General features: G+C 45.3%; 1 protein-coding gene across 1 annotated transcript in view; it reads right to left on the bottom strand.

Moving 5' to 3' along the window:
• SLC6A5 (solute carrier family 6 member 5) overlaps positions 1 to 25,535 on the bottom strand; it is a gene marked incomplete at both ends in the record, with an annotated part of 48,516 nt that overhangs the window by 11,230 nt on the left and 11,751 nt on the right. The window contains 8 exons of the mRNA XM_081280388.1: positions 2,004 to 2,103; positions 2,975 to 3,106; positions 3,823 to 3,935; positions 8,876 to 9,000; positions 10,787 to 10,890; positions 12,587 to 12,721; positions 19,972 to 20,104; positions 22,817 to 22,958. Coding sequence (XP_081136514.1) covers positions 2,004 to 2,103; positions 2,975 to 3,106; positions 3,823 to 3,935; positions 8,876 to 9,000; positions 10,787 to 10,890; positions 12,587 to 12,721; positions 19,972 to 20,104; positions 22,817 to 22,958 — 984 coding nt within the window. The remainder of the gene's footprint in view (positions 1 to 2,003; positions 2,104 to 2,974; positions 3,107 to 3,822; positions 3,936 to 8,875; positions 9,001 to 10,786; positions 10,891 to 12,586; positions 12,722 to 19,971; positions 20,105 to 22,816; positions 22,959 to 25,535) is intronic.

Here is a 25,535-nt window from a genome sequence, read left to right as displayed (position 1 = left end):
TTTCTTCAAACTCCATCTAGATCCAAGTCTAGCCTGAGTCTAGCATGCAGTCAACCTGATTCTGGAAGCTGACCCAGTATCAGTACCCTTAAAGACCCAGGGTTTTCTGTCTCCTGTAAGTCCATCATGAACCAGGAACTGAAGCCCTCAGGATTTATTTATTCCTTTCAAACCAAGAGATCTACTACCAGATTTATATGAGGGAGGGGGAAAGAAAGCCATTTAACTTCTAAAAACAGAAACATTAAAAGGTTTCTATTTTAATGATGCTTTTAAGCTACACTGAAAAGGCCTATTTTACAGGAGAGAACTGTGCAAATGTACTTTATGCAGCAATTAGCAGTTAGGAAACAGGTAAAGAAGGAGGTAAATGAGATAACTCTCTCTGCACTTGGGCCAGCCAGTGCTGCAAAGGAAGTGCTTTCCTGACTCTACCGAAAGACCATCTGGTGATTTCCCTAATATGTGGACCCACCAGGGGTTGAGTTTCCGAATCAGGACCTCAGAGACCTCTCTTTGCCTTAGACAAGCCCTTCGGTATCTGGGCAGACAGTTAAGATCCACTGTGCTGGATCTCACTGGGCTTCTGCCATTCTCTGCTCAGATAGAAAGTGCTTTGACGCTTCACCCTCACCCTGACATCAGATCTTCCATCACAGCATTACTGCAGGGTCCAGGCTGTCTATTCAGCCAAACATGTTGGCAGGTTGGTCTCTGATCTCCTCAGGATGGCTGGCAGACCTACCCACTCCTCTTGCCAGGAACTAAACTCTTCCTTTTAGGGATATGATATCTAGTCGGAGACAAATTCCCTTTCAACCAATACTCAAAACTGACTTCAGTATTTTCCCATTTCTGGGGTACCAAGGTTTCCTTGATTCCTACCCATCCTCCTCCACCTTAAGGAGTTTTCCAGGAAAGCAAAAAACCATTGATCACCTGTTGAGTGGAAAACTGATGATTACATTAAAAGCAAGATGATCGTCTCAAGAACATATGGCAGCCAGGGTGAGCTTTATTGGGCCCCAGTTTAAAGGGAAGAACTCTGCAGGTACCCCTGGTTCTGGCCTGGACCCCTCTTCCTCTGGGCTTCATGGGATGCATCTGAGGGCACTTATACCCTGCACTCCAAGCGACCACTGCATCACCTTTTAAATCAGAGCATGTTGCTCTCTCTTTGGGGGAGTTGAAGTATAGTTATATGGTCTGAACTGGAAATTTTCACCTATTTGATATTTGCTTTGGTGGCCATATCTAGGGAGGCTTTAGTGTAGGGACAGTTCTGAGCAGACTTTCAGAAACAAAGAAGTCAACAGTTCCTTGAATCAAATAGGGCTTCCTTGTCCTGACTGACAGGGTCCAGGAGACGCCCTGGTGAGAGCCCAAGGACAAGCACCTTCACACAAAGGACAAAGATGGCATCTGGTGGCTCAGCACTCCCGTTGTTCTTGACAACAGCTCCACTGATTATGGGATACAGGTTGCTATGGTGATAGTAGGATGAGAAAATCATAAGGGAACTGGTAGTTTATTCCTGGGAAAATCTGAGATTAAGATATTGTGTCACAAGCTCTCCTTGTGCTAATAATTTCCTAAGGATCTGTGAGCCAAGGGGTCTCTGTTCTCATGATTGTATCCAGAGACCAGATGCAGAATTCCCCCACACCTCCAGCTATGCAGACATTGCAAGAAATAATTTCACACCTACAAAGTGGCCCTCCTCCTCCCTTCCCTGGCCACTGTCCACAGGCATTAACTGTTCACATGTCAGACCATAACCAAAGACCATAACCCTGGAGTTTCTGACACAAAGTTTCAGAGTTTCACCATCAGCTACTGTTTGTTTCTCTATTAAATCTGGATCACAGTGGTCCTGACAAGCTTGGATAAAAAGGTGCAATTAAATCCTTAATTGCCTTGTTAAATATGGGGAATCTTCTTGCAAGGAATGCCTTAGAGACACTGAAGTTCTACCTGGAGAGCAGACACAGCGATTCCCTTACCGTACACATAGGAGATCCCAACGAGCTCAAATATGGCAATGATGACGAGGGCGTAGGAGGCAGCATACGTGTCCACAAGCTGAAACATGTAAATCCCACCCTAACAGGAGAGAGAAACAACCAACATCAAAATAAGTCTAGGATCTGGGTTCTGTCTCCATCCTGAGAAGAGTCAGGTGCAAACAGTAGTCAAAGAATCTCCCCTCTCTCAAGAGCAGTAACCTACACCTGGTCAAGTTGTAAACTGGAGCCCTTGCCAGTTAACAAAGCAGCCCCTTGACAGTCTCTGAATTAGTCAATAAAGCATGCAAAAAAAAGTATTTTAACACCTTATTTTTCAAAGGCAAAGTCAACATCTGAGTTACATATGTGAAAGCAGCCAGAGGGTTTCCTTTTTTGCTTTAAGCAATCCATGATCATTTCCACCAGTGTATCTGCGTTTGATTGACCTTCATACAACCTTTGGATATCTCTGAGCAGTCCTCACACATCCCCATGTGTCTCTTCCTTACTTTTCAAGTCTCCCTATAATCAATGAGGCTTAGAGGCCATCTCATTTCCATCCATCATTTTGTACATAAACTAAGGCCCAGATTAGTGACTTGCTCAAGGTCACAGAGACAACAGGAGCAGTGTAGATACTACGGGAGCTCATGTCCAATTTACCCAGTCATTCAGGACTGGAAGAAGCTTATGTGATGAGTAATATCTTGGAAATGTATCTGGTTGGTAAATTGCAACTCGAATTTTTTAAGTTTTCCATCTTAAATGGGACACACCTGTCTTGTTGGCTCAAGAAGGCTACATCTTAATCACGAAATGCCAGAAGCACCATCAGTAGCCAAGATGGCTGGTGCCCTCTACATGAAAATGGCAGTGATTCAGCTATGGTTGTGAGGCCCGAGAATTAAGGGTAAAGGGAAAGAGACTCACCTGGGCCACCCCAGACCTGTGTGTAGCAGGCCTCTTACCTGGGTGATCATGGGAAAGCCCATGATGAAGAAACAAATGCAGCAGCCCAGAGTGAAGACCGGCTTGTGTGTGCGCAGGTACTTGGGGAACTCATCCGAGATGGAGGTCACTATGGTCTCGATGGTGGCAAACTGGAGCAGTGTCGAGAAACAGTATCTGAGTCAAACTTTCCCACTCAGAAGGCCCTCAAAAGCTGTTTGCGTGTCTCCCCAGGGAAATCTGGGCTAGGTTTGGTGTTTAGGATGGTATTCTTTTGATGGGTCTAAAAGGGCCCAGCTCACATAGCCGGCTGGGAGAATTCGAGCAGGATATGAGCTTTAGAAACTGTACTTTCAAGCCCCTGGAGAATACACTCATATTCATTCATCAGGTCACTTTAAGCTTCGTTTTGTATTCATGAGATGTAAATTCCTCTCCTCCAGTTACCTTGCATTTGATCTTCTCTTTGAGGAAAAACCCTCTTTGCACCAACCACTGAACTTTAAGCACCTGTCAGCATGATTTGCAGTATTCTCAGCCCCACAGCAATTTCCCTAAAATTCACTTTATAATATTCTCCCTTATCCAGCCCCCCATGGAATTTACTTCAGGAAAATGATGCCAAGACAGGACACATGCAGGCTTAAATTAGCGTGGAGAACCAGGAGAGGCAAGGAAGGGAGAGGATGACTCCTCTGCCCAAAACTGCCAAGTAATCCTGAGCCCTGGACGGGCACCTCACCTTCCCTACATTCCCCGGGGGAAGCCTTCAGTCACCCCTAAGTCTACCTCTTTGCTGCTGGCTCAACCCAGGAAACAGGGTCTTCAGAAGGAACCTGGGACAGGGGCAGAAGGGAAAAGGGCTCACCATGGTGTCAAGTCCGAGAGTGAGGAGCATCAGGAAAAAGATGATGGCCCAGAACGGAGAGAGGGGCAGCCTGGTTAAGGCTTCGGGGTAAACCACAAATGCGATGCCTGGCCCTGAGAGGAACGAGACAGATGATTGCAGGCCCGCCCAGCTCCAGGTCCCTCTTTCCAGAGCCTTCTGACCACGGAGACCCTGAATTCTTCCTCATTCTATGCTGAGTCCACTGTTTTTATTTTTTACTCATCTCCACCAGCTTCCCCAATTAGACCAGGCTGTCTTCCATGCAAATAACATATGAAACTACATTTCTGTTAGATTATTATGTTTTAATGATTATAATAATTACCCTCTAAAACAGTGGTTCTCAGTTAGAGATGATATTGCCCCCCACCACCAAGAGATATTTGGCAATGTCTGGAGACATTTCTGATTCTCACAACTGTGGTGGATTAGTATGGCTGCCAGCATCTAGTGGGTACATCTAGGGATACAACTAGACACCCTTCAATGCACAGCCAGTCTCCCGCCAACAAAGGATTGCCCAACCCCAATGTCAACGGCTGATGTAGAGATCCCCGCTATGTAGAGATCCCTGCTCCAAAGGCTAGGACATCACCAGAATGACATATCTCCCCCTTTAGCTATACTCCCCCCTACTCAGTTCTCCAACAGAAGCCACTCCCATAAAACATGAATCTCTCCACCACCTTTAGGATCTTGCCCTACTTGGTAAAGATGGGGCTATGTTAGTCCGCCCGTAATTCGTTAAGAAGCAGAATACAACAGACACTAGTACGGCAATATGTAAATCAGTGGATGTGTAACCGATGTGATTCTGCAGTCTGTATATGGGGTAAAAATGGGAGTTCATAACCCACTTGAATCAAAGTGTGAAATATGATATGTCAAACTATGTAATGTTTTGAACAACCAACAATAAAAATTAAAAAAAAAAAAGAAGAGGGACAGTGAAGCATGGCATGGGTTGAATTTGCTCCCTAAAGGTCAGGCAGACCTGATCCACATCCAGACTCTACCATTTACCAGCTGTGCAAACTTAGGTCGGTTACTTAATTGCCAGAAGCCTTAAATTTACCCATCTGTAAAAATGGAAATAACAGTAGTATCTCAACTCAATCAACAATGTTGTTATGAAGAGCACATTTTAAAATACAGGTGATACGCTGAGTGCGGTACCCCTGCACATCATCAAAGTTCACATAATATTAGCTTTTATTAGGAAGACAATGAACTTGGCAATTAGAGGTTCTGATTCAGAGGTTCCTAAGAATCCCACAGGCTGCCCTGCTGGGGAGCTGTCCAACTTAGAGTTTTCTCAGCTGCTGTAAAGCTCTGTGGCCATCCCCTCCTGCCTTGTGGTCTCACTGGAAAGATCATCATGACCAACCATAGCCAAAGACATGACAGGTGTGAGTTTCTTTGTAAGGAGAAAGCGATATGATATGGGCAGAGACCAGTGAACACCAGTGCTGGATAACCTACAGCCATCCCATATCTGGAAACCAGAAACCCCAGAATCTGCAGTTTTTATAACTCAAGCATAATGGCATTTAAAAAAAAAACTGAAATTTATCAGGTTATTAGTTCCTAATGTTGCCTAGGGCCTCAGGGCATTTGAAATATAAAGACTCAAATGCCTAAAATACCCCTGCTTTATGCATTTAGTGAACAGACTGTACGGCCAGACTCTAAAGGCTCCCTATGTGAACCATAAAAGAAAAGTCTGTATTAAACTACAGTTCAAAATAGGTCTCACATGCAGAACAAGGAAGCCAGCACAGTGCTCTGACGACATTCAGTCCCATAAAGCTGACAAGGTCTTAAATGGCCACTGCCACAGGACCTCAGCAGGTTGCTTAAACAGGATTCAACCCTTTGGGTGTTACTACTTCCCAGGGGGGTTGGTTTCAAAATATTAGGCCTGCTTCAATTTCAGCTGTCTCCCTAAAGGACTCAAATGAAGGCACTCTTTTTCAAGCTACATTAAAGCAAACTTCACTTACCCATGTTGCCTGGGGAGTGGAATCGTCTAGAAAATAATACTGTTTTTTAATAGCCATGGTGACCACAGGTGAGTCACTTGACCTCTCTGGACAAACCTGAGTTTCCTTCTCAAGCAATGAAGATAACAGTAGCCCCTACTCTTGTAGTGCTCTGTGAGAATAAAATTTGTCAATATAAGCAAATGGCATGGAGCATGCCTGGACATAGCAGGGTGCAGGAAACATAGACCTTTATTACTCTTCCCATCACAGGAGATGAATAGAGTTCTGCATCCCAGTAATTTTCTGGGGACAGGGCCTATGGAAATGGCACAGTGAAAGCCTCCCTTACTGCAGAGCACCCCTGAAGACAAAGCATGGGTCTCTGGCCAAAGCAATACATGCAGACCCGCAGCACAGCATGGGTGGCCACTCAGCTGTGACACTTATCTCAAATGGGATGAGTTCTCTGAGAACACATCACCTGCACCCTGTGCCTGTGGGCAGAAGGATTGGAATGCAGGGCATGTACGTGTGGTTGGATGGAGGTGGAATCAGTCTTGAGGGTGTTTGATTTGATCTCTGAACTATTAGGATGTGCCTAGTCTGGTTTATCGGGAGTTACCACCAATCAATATTTGGGAATTCTAAATAAAATTGGGTTTGTCTGCTCGAGCTGAACCCAGTCTTTCTGCTTGTTGGATAAGCATCTTTGTAGAGCTTCGGATTCATTTCAGAAAATGAATCACTGCTCCATAGGCAGCGATACAGATGGGCAGGAGATGGCTCTCAAAGGGCAGTCTCCTCTGGAGTGTTCATTTCTGGAGTAGACCCCTGGGAAGACTCCCTTCCCTATGCCTGTCATAAAAGTAGAGCACATTTGGTATCATCACCAATACCACCTTCAGCCCCCCACCCCAAATTCTGATGTGGTCAAGATTTGGGGTCATAATTTTGAAAGAAATGCCTCCCTTAGAAGGGAGTAGTGAATGAACCAGAATAATGTAGGAGAACCTGTTTTTGACTAAAGACCAAAGCTTAGTTACCAACGTTGGTTTAGCAAAAATATCCTGAGTGTCTACAGGCGAATAGTGTTGCATATTACAATATGGGTGAAATTCAAGGCAAGTCTGATCCCAAGTATCTGACCTGGATTCTGCAGAGCCTTCTTTATACCAGAGGTAATAAGCTTGTAAAGTACACATAAGAATATATGCAAGTTCAGATGAGCAGAAATAGCTACCCTAAGGGATCTAGGGGACAGTCCCATGGGCCACTGCTTTCTCTCCTTTGGGGAAGGAAGCCCACTATTTCTGGACCAAAGACCAAGTATCAGTGCCACAGGCTAGAACTTTCTAGATGTGCTCTTCTCCCTGTTAGATCAGAGGAATACTGAAAAATACTGGAAAGGGAAAATTCCAGAAACACAGACAATTGTCTGCTGCTCTTCACACAGAGAATAAGCAAAATTCTATTGGAATTTGAGCCACATATTCAACCCAGATTCCTTTCTGAGGGCAGGAAAGAGCTCAGAACTGTTAACTTGTGTGGCCTGCATCTCAAAAAAATCACTATTTCTTGTTCCCAACAAGCTCAGTAATGTCACACACACAAAAAATAAATAGCAAGATGCCTCAGATAAGTGCTAGAAAATGGGGCACATGCATCTGCTTCAGCAACTCTGCTGGGAGGAAATGAGGTTACAGGACAGCTGGGGGTGGCTCAGACACTCCTGAGGACAGAGCCTTCTCACCTCCTTCCTCTCTCTGCCTCACAAGGAGTTTGCGAATTCTCAACCAGGAAAAAGCATTTGCTGAGCTCCCAGGGCCCCTCTAATTTAGCACACTGCTGCAGAACCAAACATCCCTCCGGGTGGCTTCACACTCTCTCCAGGGAGAACAAGCACACCCCCCCCAACAGTGCAATAGAGCTGCTCTTTAACTCTTTGAGGCTCTGTCAGCACAAATTAAAGCCACAATTAATTATCCTCGAGGAACCAGAAGAAATCGATCAGCCCACCCAAAAGGTGACATTTCTAGAGCTTCCTTCTCTCCTCTAATGACATCCGGGCCATTTTGTGAGAACAGCAATGAGGTCCTTGTAGAAAAGATGACTGCCAGACGATCCTGGCACAGGTTCACCTCTGGATGGCCGGGGAGCCAGGAACGTGCCCCTTAGTACCTGGCATAACCCCTCCACACTGAGGCACCTCACAAGTGCCTAATTAGAGAGTAAGACCATAGTGACAAGCAATAACCACAGTGAAATCCCTCCAACCCCCAAACCCTCTAAATACCCAAACCCTTTATTGAGAGCCAGAGTGGGTGGAAAACAAAGAGTTAAATAAAAATCTTCAACGCTCTCTCTGCAAATAAGATTCTAGAAATATGGATTAAATAAGATAAAAGTGAAAGCTGTAAATTTGAAAGCACCATGTAAATGTTAGCCATGAATACAAGCAACACTTGGGTAGAGAGAACAATTATTCCACAGCTCCCCCCCACCACCACCAGCCACCATCATCCAACCTTTCCACTCACTGGGGAAAATAAAAGAGCAGGTCTGCATTGCTAACTAAGCAGAAGGCCTCCAGAACACATCTGACCTACCCATCGGGAAAGTGCTTTGTAAGGAAAAGGCTCCTCCGAAGCCAGTGCTCATTAAGTGTTCATGCCTGGTTCTCACACAGCCCTCTGAGAGGAATGTCATCCTGCGGCAGGCTGTGGCCACATCAGCTCCAGGGGCACTGATTTGCTTAATGAGTCCTCTACTCGTACCTAACAGGTATGACAGGTAGAGACCTTACTCACTCAGGCTGGGTGGTGTTAAGAGAAGGAAGGGAAGACGGAGGAGAGGGGAAAGGAAATGAGGCTTTTTAAAGCCATCTCTCTGGTTAGAGACAGGTCAACTTATGCTGCTGTGGGCTTCCCCCTGAAGCCTGTCTTGGTCCCTCTGTAGAGGCGCACTCAGGCTCCCCACCCTCCACCTGTTCCAGAAAGTCAGGTGACCCCTGAACCTCCCTGCCATAGCAGGGGACCAAGTCCCCATACCTTGGTCCGCCACATTCTCAATGTTGACTTTGCGTTCATTGGCCATGAAGCCGATAACGGAGAAGATGACGAAGCCAGCAAAGATGCTTGTGGCACTGTTGGTGCAGGTTACAATTAGAGTGTCCCTGGAAGGGAGAGACCAGTTTGCCATTAAGTGAGTGGGAAGGGACAGGAGAAGGACAAATGCATAACATGTGTTTGTGTGCATATGCGTATGTTCATGCATGTTTGCATGAAGGAGGAGAACCCAGCCACTGACCTAACCAACTCCATTTTTTAAGGGGCCAGAAGATTCAGTATTTGGTGGGGGATGGCTCACTCTCAGCTCCAGAGATACTGTCTCGGTTCCCTGGTGAACCCTCACCAGACACTGAATGTTCTGGCACCTTAATCTTGAACATCTCTCCAATCCTACTTACCACACACCCCTCTCCCACTCATTCCTACCCATTTCTGCCTCAGGCTGCTTCTGCACTTGGAAATTGTACCCCCTTGCCCTTTGCACCTGCTGAAATTCAGCCCAGTATAAATCTCACCTCACAAGGCTGTGCCAGACCATGCAGGCCACAACACAGCTGTCATCTTTTCCTGTAGTTTCAGAGATGCTTAAGGAAAGTTTAACCAGTGAGTTAATGGATTCCTATGGGAGATGCTATGGACTAAAACTATCCATCCAACCATGAGCCTGAGCTCACCACACCCGGTTGCCAGCATTGCTTTATGCATGACCTAGAATGTGTGGGGGCAGCTACATACAAATGGGAGCAGGGCTGCACCCTCCCAGGACCAGGTGACCAGAGGTGTTTAAGCCACTCTAATATGAGCAGCACTCACATGGCTCATCACCATCCTCTACTCCCAAAGTTGTGCTATAAGGTGCTTGAGACATTGAAAGCTGAGTCTAAGTGCCAGAGGTCTCCTAGGTCCTATTGCTGTGCATGGCTATGCACCCTGCTGAATACCTCTTCTTAAAATCAACTAAACTTGTATCCCATGAACCTGTTGAGTCTAGTGACTGTGTCTGACAATCTGAACCTGAAACCATACCCATGATCTTACACCTCTTCACCTTGATCCTAAGCTTTGTGAAGACTGGGACATTTTGAATCTTTCTGTCTCACTTTCTTGGTTCATAAAGTACCTCATACAGTATTTTAAAAATAATTTATAAAATGTCTCATATTTATGAAATAAAATAAATAAATATTTCACAAACATATCATGAATATTTCAAAATATTTCATAAAATATCTCATGCAGTATTTTTAAAGTAATGATAAACAATACTTCCTTTTATTGGCAACTAATGGGCAAAATATTGCTCTGAGGACTTTGCATACAACATCTCTCACCCCTCAACAAAATATTATCATGTGTGTTTTATAGATAAGAAACAGATGTTCCAAGACCAACGTATCTATCCTTGTACGGGAGGTTTACAAAATGGTGGATTCATAATCAAGTGCACTCTGACTTCCAAGGTGATCTTTCTAGTGTACCACCCCGTCTTTCCTGTGGAGAGTCTCTAAAAAAATATTTGTCAAGTGACCGACGACCATACTTAGTAGGTGGTTGATTACTATTTGATATTATGTGGATAGTAATTCACAAATGACCATCAGGGGATGCAGCTGGCTGCATGGCAATCTCCAGAGGGGCTCAATCCCATCCTCTAAAGAGCCACTGAGCCACCAACATGTGTCAGAGTCAGCAGTGCAAGTTGGGGTCCGGAAGTTGGCAGCCAGGCTTGGCAGGTGGCTTCTCCTAGGCCAGAGGCAAATCTAGAGATTTGTACATCAGGTAAGGTGTGAGGGTGTGGTATCAAATACCTGATAACTCAGTTGTTCTACCCCAACCCTATTTTTCACTCACCAGCTACTACCTTTGGCTCTTGGGAGGGCCTCCACTTACCTGTAGCAATTGTTATGGAATTTGTTATAAGAAGAAAGAGTGATCAGACCTCCCCATGCAGCAGATAAAGAGAAGAAAATCTGAGTGGCAGCATCTTTCCACACCTGGAAGGCCAAAGGAGAGAAGAGTCAAGGTCACTGAAGGAGACTGGCTTTGGGGGAGGGGCCATCTTACATGCCCAATGGCACATTATCTTCCCAGGGAAGAGGCAGACAAGGCAAGATGACATTGGACACCAACATAAATGAGAAATATATCTCACTTGTGCCAGTAAATTACCTGAGAGATTTTTAACTTCCTCTAATCAAAAGTGAGGAACCTGATAAGCCATATGCACATTTCATGCTCATATTTCCCACCACATAAACCCAGACGTAAGGGGAGAGCCCTTTCTTTAGAAGAATAATTTACAACAGCAAAATATAGTCATAAAAAGTCTTTTAAGTTGATATTACTATGGATTACAACAACTGCTATTAAAAACCTGAAATTCTATGACCCCCGGTGGTAGTAAAGAAAACCTGGTGCCACAAGAGAGTGGACCTCACAGTGCCACATCCTTCCTGAGCTCGGCTGATGCCACATCTTGGTTCTGTTAGGTAATTCCTCTTGATTGTCTTCATAAAACTCCAGGTCATTCAAGAGTTCAAGCTATAGCCTTATGTGATTTATATGGTAGGTTTCCTATCATCTGTGTAAATGAAATTCTGTTTTTAAATTGTGCTTATCAGCACAAAGAAAGTTCAAGTGCGTGCTGGCAAAGTCTGTGCCTGCCTCAACATTCACTCCTTGATGTCCTCCTAGAAGCAAAACTATGATTTGACTTAAGGGCAGCTATATGTCCAGCTTCGCTATCTAGGGGAAGAAAATAACATGACTTTGTTTTTGGCCAAATGTCCGAAAGTAAATTGTTATGTTGGACTTCTGGGGCTTCTCCTCTTTAAAAGAGGAGGGTGCTTTTCTCTACCCTTACCCTTTGCCTGGAATGCTGTTATGATGACTGGAGCTCTAGCAGCTATATGGATGCTGATCATTGAGGATGGTGGGGCAGAAAGAGAGGAACCTAGTCTCTGATGACACCAGGGAGTCACTCAACAGGTCCTTGACTATCACCATAGTGCATGAGGAACAAATAAATTATATCTTGTTTAAACTGATATTAGATGGAGATTTTTCTGTCATGTGCAGCCAAATTCCATCCTAGCTATGTGTTTTTTAACATACTCTGAAAAAGCAGAGCTTTCTTTAAGGTGAGAAAAATTCATCTCTCATTAAACAATCACCCCCTCATCTGGGGCTCTGGGGACTGTGAATTTTGAGTAAGATGTGCCTGTACTGAACATGCAAAGGGAAAGGTCAAGCATGTATGCATCTTCTGTGTGTGTACAAGAAGTATTCAAATGTGTCTGTGGCTTTTAAAGCAACAGAACTGCTTGCAGTGTACCTAAGTGCTGCTATATTCCAACCAACAAAACCATATGCACTATAATTCATAACAGGTAAGTTGTGTGAGGTAGCCCAGAGCTACCAAAGGGATTTCATTCTTAATTATCAGCCTTTGTGACTTCTCCAGCTATAGGACAACTATTCCAGGAATCTGAAAACCCTCAGCTACCCACTTCTCATGAAATATTTCCTGAGCACATAATGTGCCAAGATTATCAGGGGCTTGTAGAAGCAGACAGTGAGATTCCCTGGGGGAGGAGATCTGACCCCTTCTGCCAAACCCCATCCCAGGGAGACCCATCCCTGAAGGCTCCCCCCACCCAGGGTCCACTATAAATGAAACAGTGAGCCCACCGTGGCATCTGTGAGTTTTTCCCACTTGGGTGTGATGAAGTACCAGATCCCAGCTCCAGCTCCAGGCAGGGTGACTCCTCGGATGAGGAGGATCACCAGCACAACGTAGGGGAATGTGGCCGTGAAGTACACCACCTGGAAGAGCCACGGGCAGAGGGGTGGAATGAGCACACCTGCAGCAGATTGTCACCCAGGCACATGGGCCTGCTGTGAGTTCTCCCCAGACTCTGCCAGGGCTGGGGGCACAGGGAGAGGACGAGGACCAAAGGTGAGTCAGAGAGGGCCAGAAATACAGCCTCTAGAACACCCAAGGCTGCAAGGTGTGTCAGCCTTGAGTCAGAGGGCTTGGCGGGGGGAGATGTCACTCTGCCCAGCCTCTGAGTGGACAACTCCCTGAGGAACCTCAAGGGAAGGGGGAAGGCTTTATAACCTCCCTTCCCCAAACTCCCACCCCACTGCCTGGTGATGGCCCTCAACTCCCCCATTAGAGATCAATGTTCCCCCTGCTCCCCGCTTTGGTACTGGAGACTGAACCCAGGGATGCTTTGTCACTGAAGGACATCCCCAGTTCTTTTTATTTTTTATTTTAAAACAGGGTCTTGCTAAGTTGCTGAGGCTGGCCTTGAACTTGTGATTTGCCTGCCTCAGCCTCCCTAGTAGCTAGGATTGCAGGCATATGCCACCCATTCCAGGAAGAGGACCCTTTTTAGCTTAAGCCTCTATCCCTGCCTATGCAGACACCTTACATGTGACATCCCAGTGAGGTAAAAAGACCCACGAGGCCTTAGATTTAGACAAATTTGGTTCAGGTGAAATTGAACCTCTAGTACTAAGTAATTATATGACACTGGACAAGTTACTGAGTTCTCTGAATCTCAGTTACTGTGGACAAAAGTACCTTTCTTACAAAAAACTGTGAGGATTAAATGAGCGAATGCTTGGATAGCAGCTGGCATGCACCTGATCTATAACAAACAGACGGTCACTAGATACAGTGAAGTTCAACAGGCATTTGTTGAGGGCCTCCTACCCACTGGCTAGCATGTCAGGCATTTGTTGCCTAAAGATGAAGAGGCTTACAATGTAGAAGACCTAGAGACAAGGTCTGAATAACAGTCTAGGCAGTTACACACAGGACACTGCAGAAGGCCAGGGAAGGGCACTGTGTCAGTCTGGGAGTTTCTAAAAGATTTCTGGAGATGACTCTGAGCTGGATCTTAGAAGATGAGTGTGACTTCAAGGTAGGAAAGCAAGGTCGGAAGGTGAAGGGAGAAAGTGGGCAAGGCAGGTGTGAGAGGGCAAAGCACTACTCACTCTTAGAAGAGCATAAAGTTGGGGCTGAGAGTGGAGAAAGGAGAGGATAGTGACACTGGAGTGACCGTGAGTGTCCCAGAGTACAATGATGGGTTCTGGAAGTGGGAAACAAGGATCAACAAGCATTGGGAGGTAACATCAGCAGAACTTAGGGACTTGTTCGATGGGGATGTGTTGGAGGTACTTTCCTTCCTTACCTGTCAATCAAGCCTCAGGGTAAGGAAGGGCTTGGGATCAAAATGGTAGATGGGGAAGAGAGCAGACTGTATTAGCTCAGGTTCTAGGGTCACATGGGCCTGACTCCACCACTTATAATCTGGGTCACCTTGAAAAGTGACTTAAGCTCTCTGAGTCTCAGTGTCCACACTGCAAGGTGGTGTTCACAGTACGCTCCTCACAGGGCCACTAAAAGAGGATATTGGAATAATCCATACAAAGAATACAGACCTGAAACACTAGAAACAAAAGTGCCACTTCAGAGCCTGGCCTAGAACTCACCAGTCCTAAATTTAACAACACTAAGAACCCTTAGCTCACAAGCAGGCTATATCCCAAAAATGTATCATAAGATGCTTGGTGGAATGAGAGCCCACAAAAGTCCTCTCTTATCCATGGGTGGGCGTTATAGCTGAGGGAGTACTGTTGGCTTAGAGCCATCTCCTTTCCTCCTGCATCTTCCATCCTGGAAGTGTTCCATCTAACTAGAACACTGGCCCCTGTGAGTGGGAGCAGAATTCTTGACACACACCGGCTGTATAGACTCTAGTACCTGGCTGGGGGCTCCAGCCTTGCAGCTAGGGAAAGGAACTGAGATTTCAAGGGATGAGGACTAATATGGAAACTTCAAAAGAGATGGATTGGGAAAGGTTAGAGTCCTGGGGTCATTTCCTTTATTCAAATAAACAAACAAATATATGAATACATAGGACAGGTAATATGAGCCATGCACAGTTATGCATCTGGGATATATCAGTAAACAAAGCAGGTGATACATCTATTGGAGGAAAAATAGAGCAGAAAAAGGAGACAGGCATACTGGGTGAATGGTTAGGAAAATGGCCATATTAAAATGGGTGGCCATAGGCTGGGGATAGAGGGCAATGACAGAGCACTTGCCTTGCATATGTGAGGTCCTGGGTTCCAATACCACCAGCAAAATGAAACGGGTGGCCAGGGAAGGCTTCATTGAGAAGTGAATGTGAGCCAACCAGGTGTCCGGGAGAGCATGCTAGATAGAGGAAAGAGCTGGAATAATGGTTCTAAGAAGGGCAGATGTGTGCCCTATTGGGATATCATGGAGGCTGGCCTGGAACATGAGAGGAGTAGGGGAGAGGAAGCCTGCAGACAAGGCAGAGAGGAGCAGGTCTCACAGAGCCAGATGAGCCCTTAAGGACTCTGGTTTTCACTTTGTGGGAGAAGGAAGGCTGCAGCAGGGGTTTGGGCAGATTAGTAACATGATGTCATATTTTAACAGCGTCACCTTCTGCAGGTACTGCCAGGAGCAAGGGAGGGGCAATAACAGGAGGAAACCTGTCAGCAAACCAAGCAAGGGATGGCGATGGCTCCCCCAGGAGATCAGTAGAGCTGATAAGAAACCATCAGACTGGACATGATTTCAAGGAGAGCCAAGAGAATGTCCTGTATATCTAATGTGAGAAAAAGAAGAGTCAAGGATGACTCCAACATGTTTGGTCTCAGCAAGTGAAATGGGGAAGTATTTTTGATGCTAAACCCAATTTCTCAAGGCCAACCCCTTGCTTTCTAGCTGCAGACCCAGGGACAGGCTGGCCTCGTCACCTCTCCACTGCCACCACCAGGACAGGATGCCTCTTCCCTGCCCCCACAGGACAGCAGTCTCACAATGCTAGGGATTGTGGGCAAGAGCCCGCGGCCAGCTCCCTCCTATTCCTGCAAACCTGCTTCTCTCTTCCCCTTAAAGGGTGAGAGAAAGTGAAACCTCTAGGCACAGAGATGTTACAAAACCCAAGGACATCTGACATCTCAGGAGAAAATCGCCCCACCCTGGGCTGGTGCACCTGCACTCTCAGCTGTGAGACAGGACTAGAGGGAGGAGAGGCCACCAACCAGGGATGGCCTTTACCAGTCTAACTTCCAACGTCACCCCAAGACAATAGTGGCAGGGGACGCTGCAACTGAGGAGCCTGCGGGGGAAACGCCAAGACTCCTCCCAGCCTAACCAGCTAAGGGCTGTTCCCATTTGACTGTTGACAATGTTCAGACACCGCCACGCCTGGAGTTCTGCCTATGGACCAGATATATTAGTCCCATTTTGCAGAAAAGAATACCTCTCAGGTCTTGGTGACCTGAGAGGGCTGACAGATTGGTTTATAAATCCTGAGGATGCCTCAAATGCAAGAGAGGTGTCCACAGAAGCTTCGTGCCCAGTTCATTCCTGTGTTGGGGAAACTTGAGAATGTAACTATTTCAGGATATACTGTCAGAGGAATTAAACTTGAACAATAATGAATTATACTTGGCAGGAGTAACTGACTAGTTGGTCTCAGTCTGTCGGCCTGAATCCTTGAGGCATCCTCCTCACCACAGGGTCCCTGAACAGGTGGTATGGCCGCACGAGCTAATTAGGTGAGCTTTGCTCTGTTGCCATAACTTTCAGGAAGAGCAGCCCCTGCGGTAAGATGGGCTGTGCTTGACCTTCAGGCTGCCTGCTGGTCGCCCCTGTCTCTAGAGCTCTAGCTGCTCAAAGGCTTTGGTCTCAGAAGAAGCAACCAACCATTATTGTCTCCTCAGGTCCTAAATAAGAGGAACTGAGTTTATTGTGCTGCAGGAAAGTAAGGACATCTCTGCGGCATAGAAATGATTGCGCTGGTAGAATTTCAATCACAAAGGAGTTTGCCATAATGAGCAGCTTCAGTCATGCCATTCACCTTGGTTCTCAAATAATTTTCAGGATTAATATCTGTACAACCCAGGCCAGGATAATAAATTGTGGTTCATTATTTCTGGTGGTATCCCACATTGAAAAAAAAAATTGATCATTGATCTTTGGTCAGAAAACTTCCTCAATAAAGAGGGGATAAGTTAGCAGATCTAAAGAAAATAAAAACCTGCTCAGGACTTACTAAAACATCCTCTCCTAGAAAGGCTACAAAATTCAGCACCAAGGAATAAATTCTGAATTGGCTGGAAGAACTGATTATAAGGCATTCCAAAACAGCACAGAAGAGCAAGGCTTAAAAGAATTCTAGCGAATGTTTACTCAGGCCCTTGACTTTGCAAATGAGAAAAGTAAGGTCCAGATGCATCCTGGGATTTCCTAAGTCACACGTTGAAGCAGAGACCGGAGAGGGGTATGGAGGTCCTGACCCACAGTGGGAGGATGATGGATTTCACATTTCCCACCAGCAGTCCCTCCTTGAAGAGAAGGCCAGATAGAGTCTAGGCCTCATAGCAAGACAGACTTGGGTTCAAATTCTAACAGCCGTGAAAGACTGTGACCTCAGGCAATTTGGTCCCCCTTGATGAGCTTATAAAATGGAACCAATGCACTTACCCCAGCAGGGGGTTGTGAAAGTTGAATGAACAAATGCTTGTGCAACTGTCAACATAGTGCCTGGCACAGAGGTTGCACAAAACTCCCTTTCTCTTCCCATTTCCCCCACAACAGCACTGCTTTTGAGATGCCACTGTGGCACAAGACCCCCTTAATACATAGACATTTATAATAATAATAAAAATGAAAAGAGGGGCTGGGACTGTGCTCAGCGGTAGAGCGCTCGCCTAGCAAGTGGGAGGTCCTGGGTTCCATCCTCAGAGAATGGAAGGAAGGAAGGAAGGAAGGAAGGAAGGAAGGAAGGAAGGAAGGAGAAAGAAAGAAAGAAAGAAAGAAAGAAAGAAAGAAAGAAAGAAAGAAAGAAAGTGAGTGAGTTGTGTCCAACTACTTCCAAAAAATAAATGTTTAAAAAAAATGAAAGGAGCTAACATCCACTGATCATATGCCAGGTTTACACATGCACTATCTCATTCATTCCTCACAGCAATCCTATGAGGTGTGTACTGTCATCCTCAATGTACAGATAAGGAGCCAGTTTCCAAAGGTTAAATAGCTTGTTCAAGTCATTACTTGAACTCAGATTGGTCTGACTCTGGAGGTACCAGATCATTTTTCCTCATGCCACCAAGAAGGCTCCTGTTCTCCCAGCTCCTCATTTATAACCTCTTGTCCAGCCAGGCACATCTTCACCTTCTAGCCTAGCCACTAGATCATGGTTTAGTGATAAGGGACAGTCTCCACCCTTAGCCACAAGAGGCAATCCTGCTGGTGGAATATTGGTCCAACAAATACTTGGCTAGTCTTGCTGACCAATCCCTTGGCTGGGCCCTTTGAGGACAATGGAACTCCCTTCCTAGCTCAGTGCCAAGCCACAGAAGACAAGGACTCCAGGAAATCTAAGGCCACTCTAGGAATTGTTGTTAGGGTCACTTTAACGTTGTCCTATCTTCCTACAGCCTTAAAAAGCCCACAACCCAGCCTCTAGTACTCTGAGCTAATCCCAGCTCTTATTATAGAAGGAGAAACTGAAGTCAGAGCACACTCAGCAAGTGTTCAGACAGGATAATGCTAAAGGTAGAGGGCCTTAGACGTCACCCAACTGCCTTCCCCTTAGAAATGAGGAAACCAAAATTTCCTAAAATAGCTAAGATGAAAACATTCTCTTTTCATTTGTTGACAAGAACAAATAAAAGCGTAAAGCCAATTAAAAACCCAGTCAAGTTTCATGGCCCAAGTGGAGATGTCCCTCTTCAGCAAACACCAGGAGAAGTCCCCAAGGTCAAGAACACAGGTGCCCTCGGATTGTCTCTAGCTGGCTTGACTCTTCCCACATTGTGCGATTTGAGTTCTGCTACCTGTCTCAGGTGACTCATGATTCACATCCCTGTGGCACTAGATTATCTAGAAAGAACCAGAAAGACCTGTACTCAAAGGGCACCCAGGAGCATGTCCATATGCCCAGAGAGAACACAGATTGGCTTATGTGGCCAAGGGGTGCCAGCCAGGTTTGAGTATCTGGTTGGGCGCATTCTGAGGATTGAGGATTGGGAGGTGGACAGACCAGCCTCCCCATATGGTCTGATCCTTCCAAAGTCAGTTGGTGATAATGTCACCACAGAAAGCCCTGGCCTGGACACCTGGACCAAATCTCACTGCACGCCCTATGATCTCAGTCCACCATTACATATTCATTCCTTGAGTCTTAAAGACGTTTTCACTTTCATTCTGAAGCATGCAAATGCCTTTTGGAGTCACCAGATATTATTGGTTGTTTTGTAATGCAAAAAAGGATTGGTCAACCCATCAGTGGGGTTTTTCTAAGACAGCAGAAGGACAGAAAAACGTCAATGTGGCCCTATAACAATGGCCAGTGTGGCTTGGGATTGCCTGGACTCCTGGCCTTCTGAGGCTTGGAAATGGGCTGCAGAGGGAGTTCCATAGTTTCCCAGGGGCCCAACCAAGAGACTGCTCAGTGAGACTAGCCCAGTATTGGCTCAGTCAGTCCCACTGACAGGACTGTCCTCCTTTAGTGCTGGGGGCATGAGGGTTGAGAAAGTGTCAAGCTGGGGGCTGGAAGAAGGGCATGAAAACCAAGAACATGATGGTGGAATGAGAAGGACTCCCCTGCAGTTTTGATCTGCAACCATCTTCTTGGCAGAAGCAATATCTGACCTGGCGGTCAGACCCAGAGGCAAGAAAACAAAAGCACGAACTTGAGAGTTTAAGGAAAGCAACCAAATCACATCCATCTGTGGAATGAGTGTCTGCCCTAATAGGACAGGGAGGAAACTAATCACAGTACCTAGAGCTCTGAACACATTTGTCTTATTGGGTCCCTACAAGAACAGTATTTCTATCCCCATTTTACAGACAGGAGTGAAGTCACTTTCCCAGAGCTCCACAGCTACCATGGAGCACAATCAGAATTAGCACCCACATCCACAGACTCCCTTCCCATTGCTCTGTTGCCTGCTCTATGACACAGCCACCCTTGGGCATTCCACAGCTTTCTCTTACTTAGATAAACCTAAGTTCTTACTTTTCCTGAAGTCTTGATTCCTTTAGCCAGGGATGCATACACTATTACCCAAGCCAGGAAGAGGCAGAAAGCTAGTGGCCACCTGATCTCCCCAGGATACTCAATCCCAGCAGAAATCTTCAGCACGAAGTACCTGAGGATTAAAAGAGAAGGGAGGGAGAGGAATGAGAGGGAAAGAAGAGGAAGTGACAGTCCCCAGCAGAGCCAGGAGCCTTGAACAAACCCAGCAATGTCCCCCAGCCTCCTCAGCAGGGACCTAATCAGATCAGGTTGTGAGGGATTTGCAGATCTGGGCCCTCGCCCATAGCTGTCTGCAGAGACACCAGCTGGATCTACTGTGCTCTTAATGATGTGCTAGGAGGACACTTGTGGCCCTCGGCACAATTCTGAGCCAGACAGTCAGCCCACCATCATCTGGAACTGCCGCAGAAGTGCAATTGAAATTCCAAACTGTCAAGCATAATTTCTGTGTGTTTTCTGCATTGTTCTAGTGGGTTATAAGAATATTTGCATAATGCTAAATTTGAAAAATTAGTACACAGTAGAAACTGCTTATGCTAAATGACTAGAAATGCTCTATATTATAGTTCAGACTGCACTGTGCAGGTCCTGAAGCTGAGGTCAGCTACAATGTACAAGAAGGGGTGGCCTGACCTTATTCAAGCATTGTATTCAAAGCAGATATGCAGGTGCCAACAGAAGGGGGCTGCTGGTCATCTGCAGCTGCTATTGACAACCGGTGTCAATGAAGAAGTCACAGCCTTCCTGGCCTCTCCCACATCCCTAGCAGGTGAATGGAGCCTGATTGGATGACTAGCAGGGCAGCATCCATCCTGAGACCAGGAGTCAATTTCAAGGTCACTGAGCCTGATAGCATATTCAGTCACTTTGACTCAGTGACAACCTAGCCACGCCTGCTATATGAAATTGCTATTTGTAGGTCCACATTTTTCTGTGTCCTGAACAAAGGGCCATCAACAAACCAGACTCCACAGGGCTGTACAGGTTCTGACCTGCCGAGGGAAATGAGGACAGTGGTGCCATTCCTGACCTGGCCAGCTTCACGGCCTCCTGCCAGCTAGCCACAGCCTCCTTCGGGCTGTTCTGCCACACTCAGTCATGCCCTTCAAAACAGGCAGGGCCAAGTTTTGTGAGGACAGAGCCTCCTTCAGTCCCAAACCTGGGAGCAAAGGGGCTCAAAATTTGAGCGGGACTAACCAGTAGTGGAACTTAACTTAGCTCCATGGTAAAACTTTGGGGATCAAATTTCCCAAGGTTGGGGGGAAACTTCCCCCATGTCCCCATTGCTGAAAAAAAAATCCACTTATTCAACAATTGCACAGTACCTTGACCATCTCAACTACTCTGTGCTTCAGTAAGAGACCTGGGACAAGTCCCAAAAAGCTCCTGATAACATTTCTTCTTAGAAATTAAAACTGGCCCCAGGGGATCAGTAACAACCACCAAAAGCAGGATCACAAATCATTTTCCAGGATACCCAACCACACAGATTGTGCGGTCAGATTTTGTCAGATACCACCAGGCCAGGCTCAGGTTTTCATTGCTCAGAGTGAACTGAAGGCCACCCATATCACCCCTATGAGAACTGTCTTCAGAGGATTAATCATTCATCCTTAATCTCCCTTCTATCCTGCAGGGGACAACCATGCACCTTTTGAGACCATACAGAAAAGAAAATCTGAAATGGAAATTAATGGCAACTGGGAGAAATAGCAAGGTATGAGTGACCACTTCCTACCATCTAGTAAAGGCCACTAACTATGAACCCAGATGTAGAAGCACAGAATTGTGTTCTACTCATTGTGGCCCCCCACCCCACCCCTGTACCCTCCAATATCACAATCTGCATAACTAACTGGAGGCCCATCAATATAGGTATTTTATTTGGCTCCAGTGTTTTATTTGAATTATTTTTTACTAACATTTAAAATGGGAGAGATCACATAAGAATCTAGGTTATATTTCCAACTTCTTTTGGGAAAGGGAAGCTCTGATGATGCTGATCCATATTCCCCCAGGCAGTGATGAGATGGGGCTGAGCATCACTGGCTTCCCTTACACACGGCAGGGGTCCCCTTCAGTTTTTCACAGTCCCCACCATTCTCTATAGTCTTATGTGTCTGTACTTTACTCCTTTATATTCCCTACCAGGTCCCTGAGCGCATTTGAGTTCACAATTCCTTACTTAAAGGTTAGCTGGAAAATACTCATTTTTTTACCCTTGGTTGAAATGTCTACATTTACCTTCTTTAAGATACAATTTCATGAAATTTTCTAAATCTTCTTAAAGTAGCTGAGAACTTTCTAGTATCTTTGAGCCGCAGTATTCAATGTACCATAATATAGATATAGAAAATACAAAACTAAGCTATAGAGAGACAAAGAGAGAGGAGGAAATTCATTCTTATTTACATTAAAACTTTGATAATGACTGGATTTCTTATTTTTTGCCTTTCTTCCCTGAAAATCAAGAGCAGTTGGGGAAAAAAAATTATCTGGTTAACTGAAGGTCTGCCTTGATCACACTGGATCAAGGTTACAATTTTTTTCCATTATCATGATGAATTACAGAAACATTGATCTTGTTCCCACCAACCATCTTCCAGCCAACCCTCATCTCAAGGCCTCCAAGGTATCACAATCTGCATCTGGAAGCCAAACCAGGAAAAAACATATTTCCCTGAACAGTCAAGATACACATGGAAGTGACCCACCACGCCACCCCCTCACCTCTAGTCTTTAAAATGAACATCTATAACTCATTGGGCTTCTCTTAGGAAGTACACACACACACACACACACACACAATCCCCAGCCATCTTACTTGAAGTACTCTTCACTCCCACTGACAAACGTCTTGTTGGCCTGGCTGGTGAAGTTAACCATTGTCAAGTTGGGATAGGCAGTCATGCAGAAAGTCGAGTTCTTGATTTGTATTTTGGGATGCTCACTAATAACACAGGAATCTGTTTAGGAGAGGATGGAAGAGAAACACAGTGAAATCTGTACAGAGAATATATATATCTGTCTGTTGGTCTCCATTTAAATATAAGCCAAATACATTTGCCAAGTATTAGAGGGTAAATTTGGGAAAGTGTTAACCAAGATGTAGAAGCACAGAATTGTGTTCTACTCATTGTGGCCCCCACCCCACTCCCATATCCCCAGCAGGACCTTGTACTGATAACAATGGCTCACATTTATGTGGGATCTAAGCACTTTGCAAGCATTATCTCATTTGACTGCTCACAACAATGCACACAGCAGGTAGTATTATCTCCTTTTTTTAAATATGGAAATGGGCTTCAAGAGGTTAAGTAACTTTACCAAAGTCACACAGCAAATGAGGAAGAGAATTTGAATTCAAACCCGAGGTCATTGTGACTCTACAGAAAACAAATGAATGGTATGAATGAGTTTAATCAGAGATAAACAAACTTCCTGAAGGGGTACAGCCACAGAAGCTTAGCAAGCTCATCCCAGACCCCCTGCTGGGCGCCACAGCCAACCCACAAGAAGCACTCTAAGATCCCTACTCTGTTCCCCTGACCTGGGGGGGGGGGGGGTGTGAATGGAGGCAGCAACCACACTATGCTCAGGAAAACCTGCAACAAGATCTGACACAGTGTTACTCAAGGAATCTGAACCCCGTGGGACATTTGGTGATGTCTGGAGACATTTTTAACTTTCATATCAGGGAACTGGGTGCTACTGGCATCTAGTGGATAGAAGTCATGGATGTTACTAAATATTCTAAAATGTACAAGTCAGTCCCCCAAAACAAAGAATTACCTAGCATAATATGTCAGTAGTGGTGAGGCTGAGAAGGCCTGGGATAAGAAGTGGGAGTTACCATGTGACTCATACTATGTCAGGCATGACGCTGTACCCTTTTAACAATTATTAGCTCACAAAATCTTCATAAAACCCATGAGGTGCATTTTATTATCTTCATTTTAAATAGGAAGAAGCTGAAGTCTTTCTTTCCACATTATAATGTCTAACAGCTTTATAATAAAATACAGATAAATTGACAGATGTTTTAAACAGAGTCCACCGGGCCTAATCCTAAAAGATACTGTTTTATAAAAGAGTAAACAGTAATAACAACCATCACTTGTACGGCACTGATCGTGGCTTAGACACTCTTTTAAGTGTCTTATAACCACAGGCTAATTTAAGCTTCACGCCACCCCTCTGAGATAGACACTGTAATTATCTTTGTGTTACAAAGAAAGGAAACTAGAGCCCAGAGAGATGCTCACAGGGTCGTACATCAAGTCATGAAGCAAACAAACACCCTCTCTTTGGAATCCATCCTCTTAAATTCTCTGCTATGAAATAAAGAGCAAGGATCATGACCTCAGACACCTGCAGACCCCAGGATGGCAACACCAATGAGGAGGGCACACAATGGAGGATAGAGAGAGAGGCGGGGACCGTGGCCAACAGAGTACTCCAGCCAATCAGTGCCAGGCTTTTTCAGATGTTCTGGCAGAAAATTTATATATTTGTGGGAGATCTTTCAATTTTAAAACGTTGACAGCTGGGGGTATGGCTTAGTGGTATGACATTTTCCTCATATGTTCAAAGCCTTGGGTTAGAGCCCCAGTACCACTAAAAATAAATAAAATGCTGGAAATGAGTTACAATTGTTTTAAAATATCACAGGGGGGAAATCATATGCAGCCAAGATCTGGCCGGTGTGTCTATACCCAATATCTGCCCTCTGTGGAACAGCAAGGCAGGCAAGCCTACAGGTTAAGGACAGCTTGATTAAGTTCTTTTATCGGTCCATGCCTCCATCTTCCGGTAAGAGTCATGTCTAGTTTACAGCATTGTTGCAAGTTTCAAATTAATGAGATCATGAATTTAAAAAAAAAAAATTGCTGGGTGAAATGAGGCACACCTGCAATCCCAGATCTTGGGAGAATGAGGCAGAGGATCAAAGTTAGAAGCAAGCTGCTCAACTTATCAAAAGGCTGTCTCAAAATTTTAAAAAAAGAAAACATGAAAAGGACTGGTGGTGTAGCTCAGTGGTGGAGTGTGCCTGGATTAAATTCCCAATATTATAAGTAAATAAGAGAGAGAGAAAATTTTTTTTCACAAGATGCTTGGCATGCAGTTGGCTGGCACTCAATAAATTTTTAGCCATAACTCAATCATCACTGTTACAGCTTTTCATGCAGTGAACATCTCTGATCCTCAATATCATCTCCCCCAAGCCCAATAGCCTCCATAAATTACCTACTGCCTTCCACACATCCTCCATAATGCCTCAGAATATTGGGTAAAGAGTAAAAAAATAATCATAAGACTCCTTTCCCTTTGCTGAATTCTTCAGACTAGGATTTTTCAACACAGTCCTGAGGCCATTTGGGGTCAGATAACTCTTTCAGGAAGCTGTCCTGCACATTGCAGGGTATTTAGCAGCACCCCATCCTCTGCTCACTAAATGTCAGGAGCATTCACACACTGCCCAGTTGCAACAACCAAACATGTCTCTGGAACACTGCCAGATGTCCCCCATAAAATCCTGGGCA

The sequence above is a fragment of the Spermophilus citellus genome (assembly GCF_964194105.1).
Source record: "Spermophilus citellus genome assembly, chromosome: 2".
In the NCBI taxonomy this organism is placed as follows: domain Eukaryota; kingdom Metazoa; phylum Chordata; class Mammalia; order Rodentia; family Sciuridae; genus Spermophilus; species Spermophilus citellus.
This window is presented reverse-complemented; position numbering and strand designations above follow the sequence as displayed.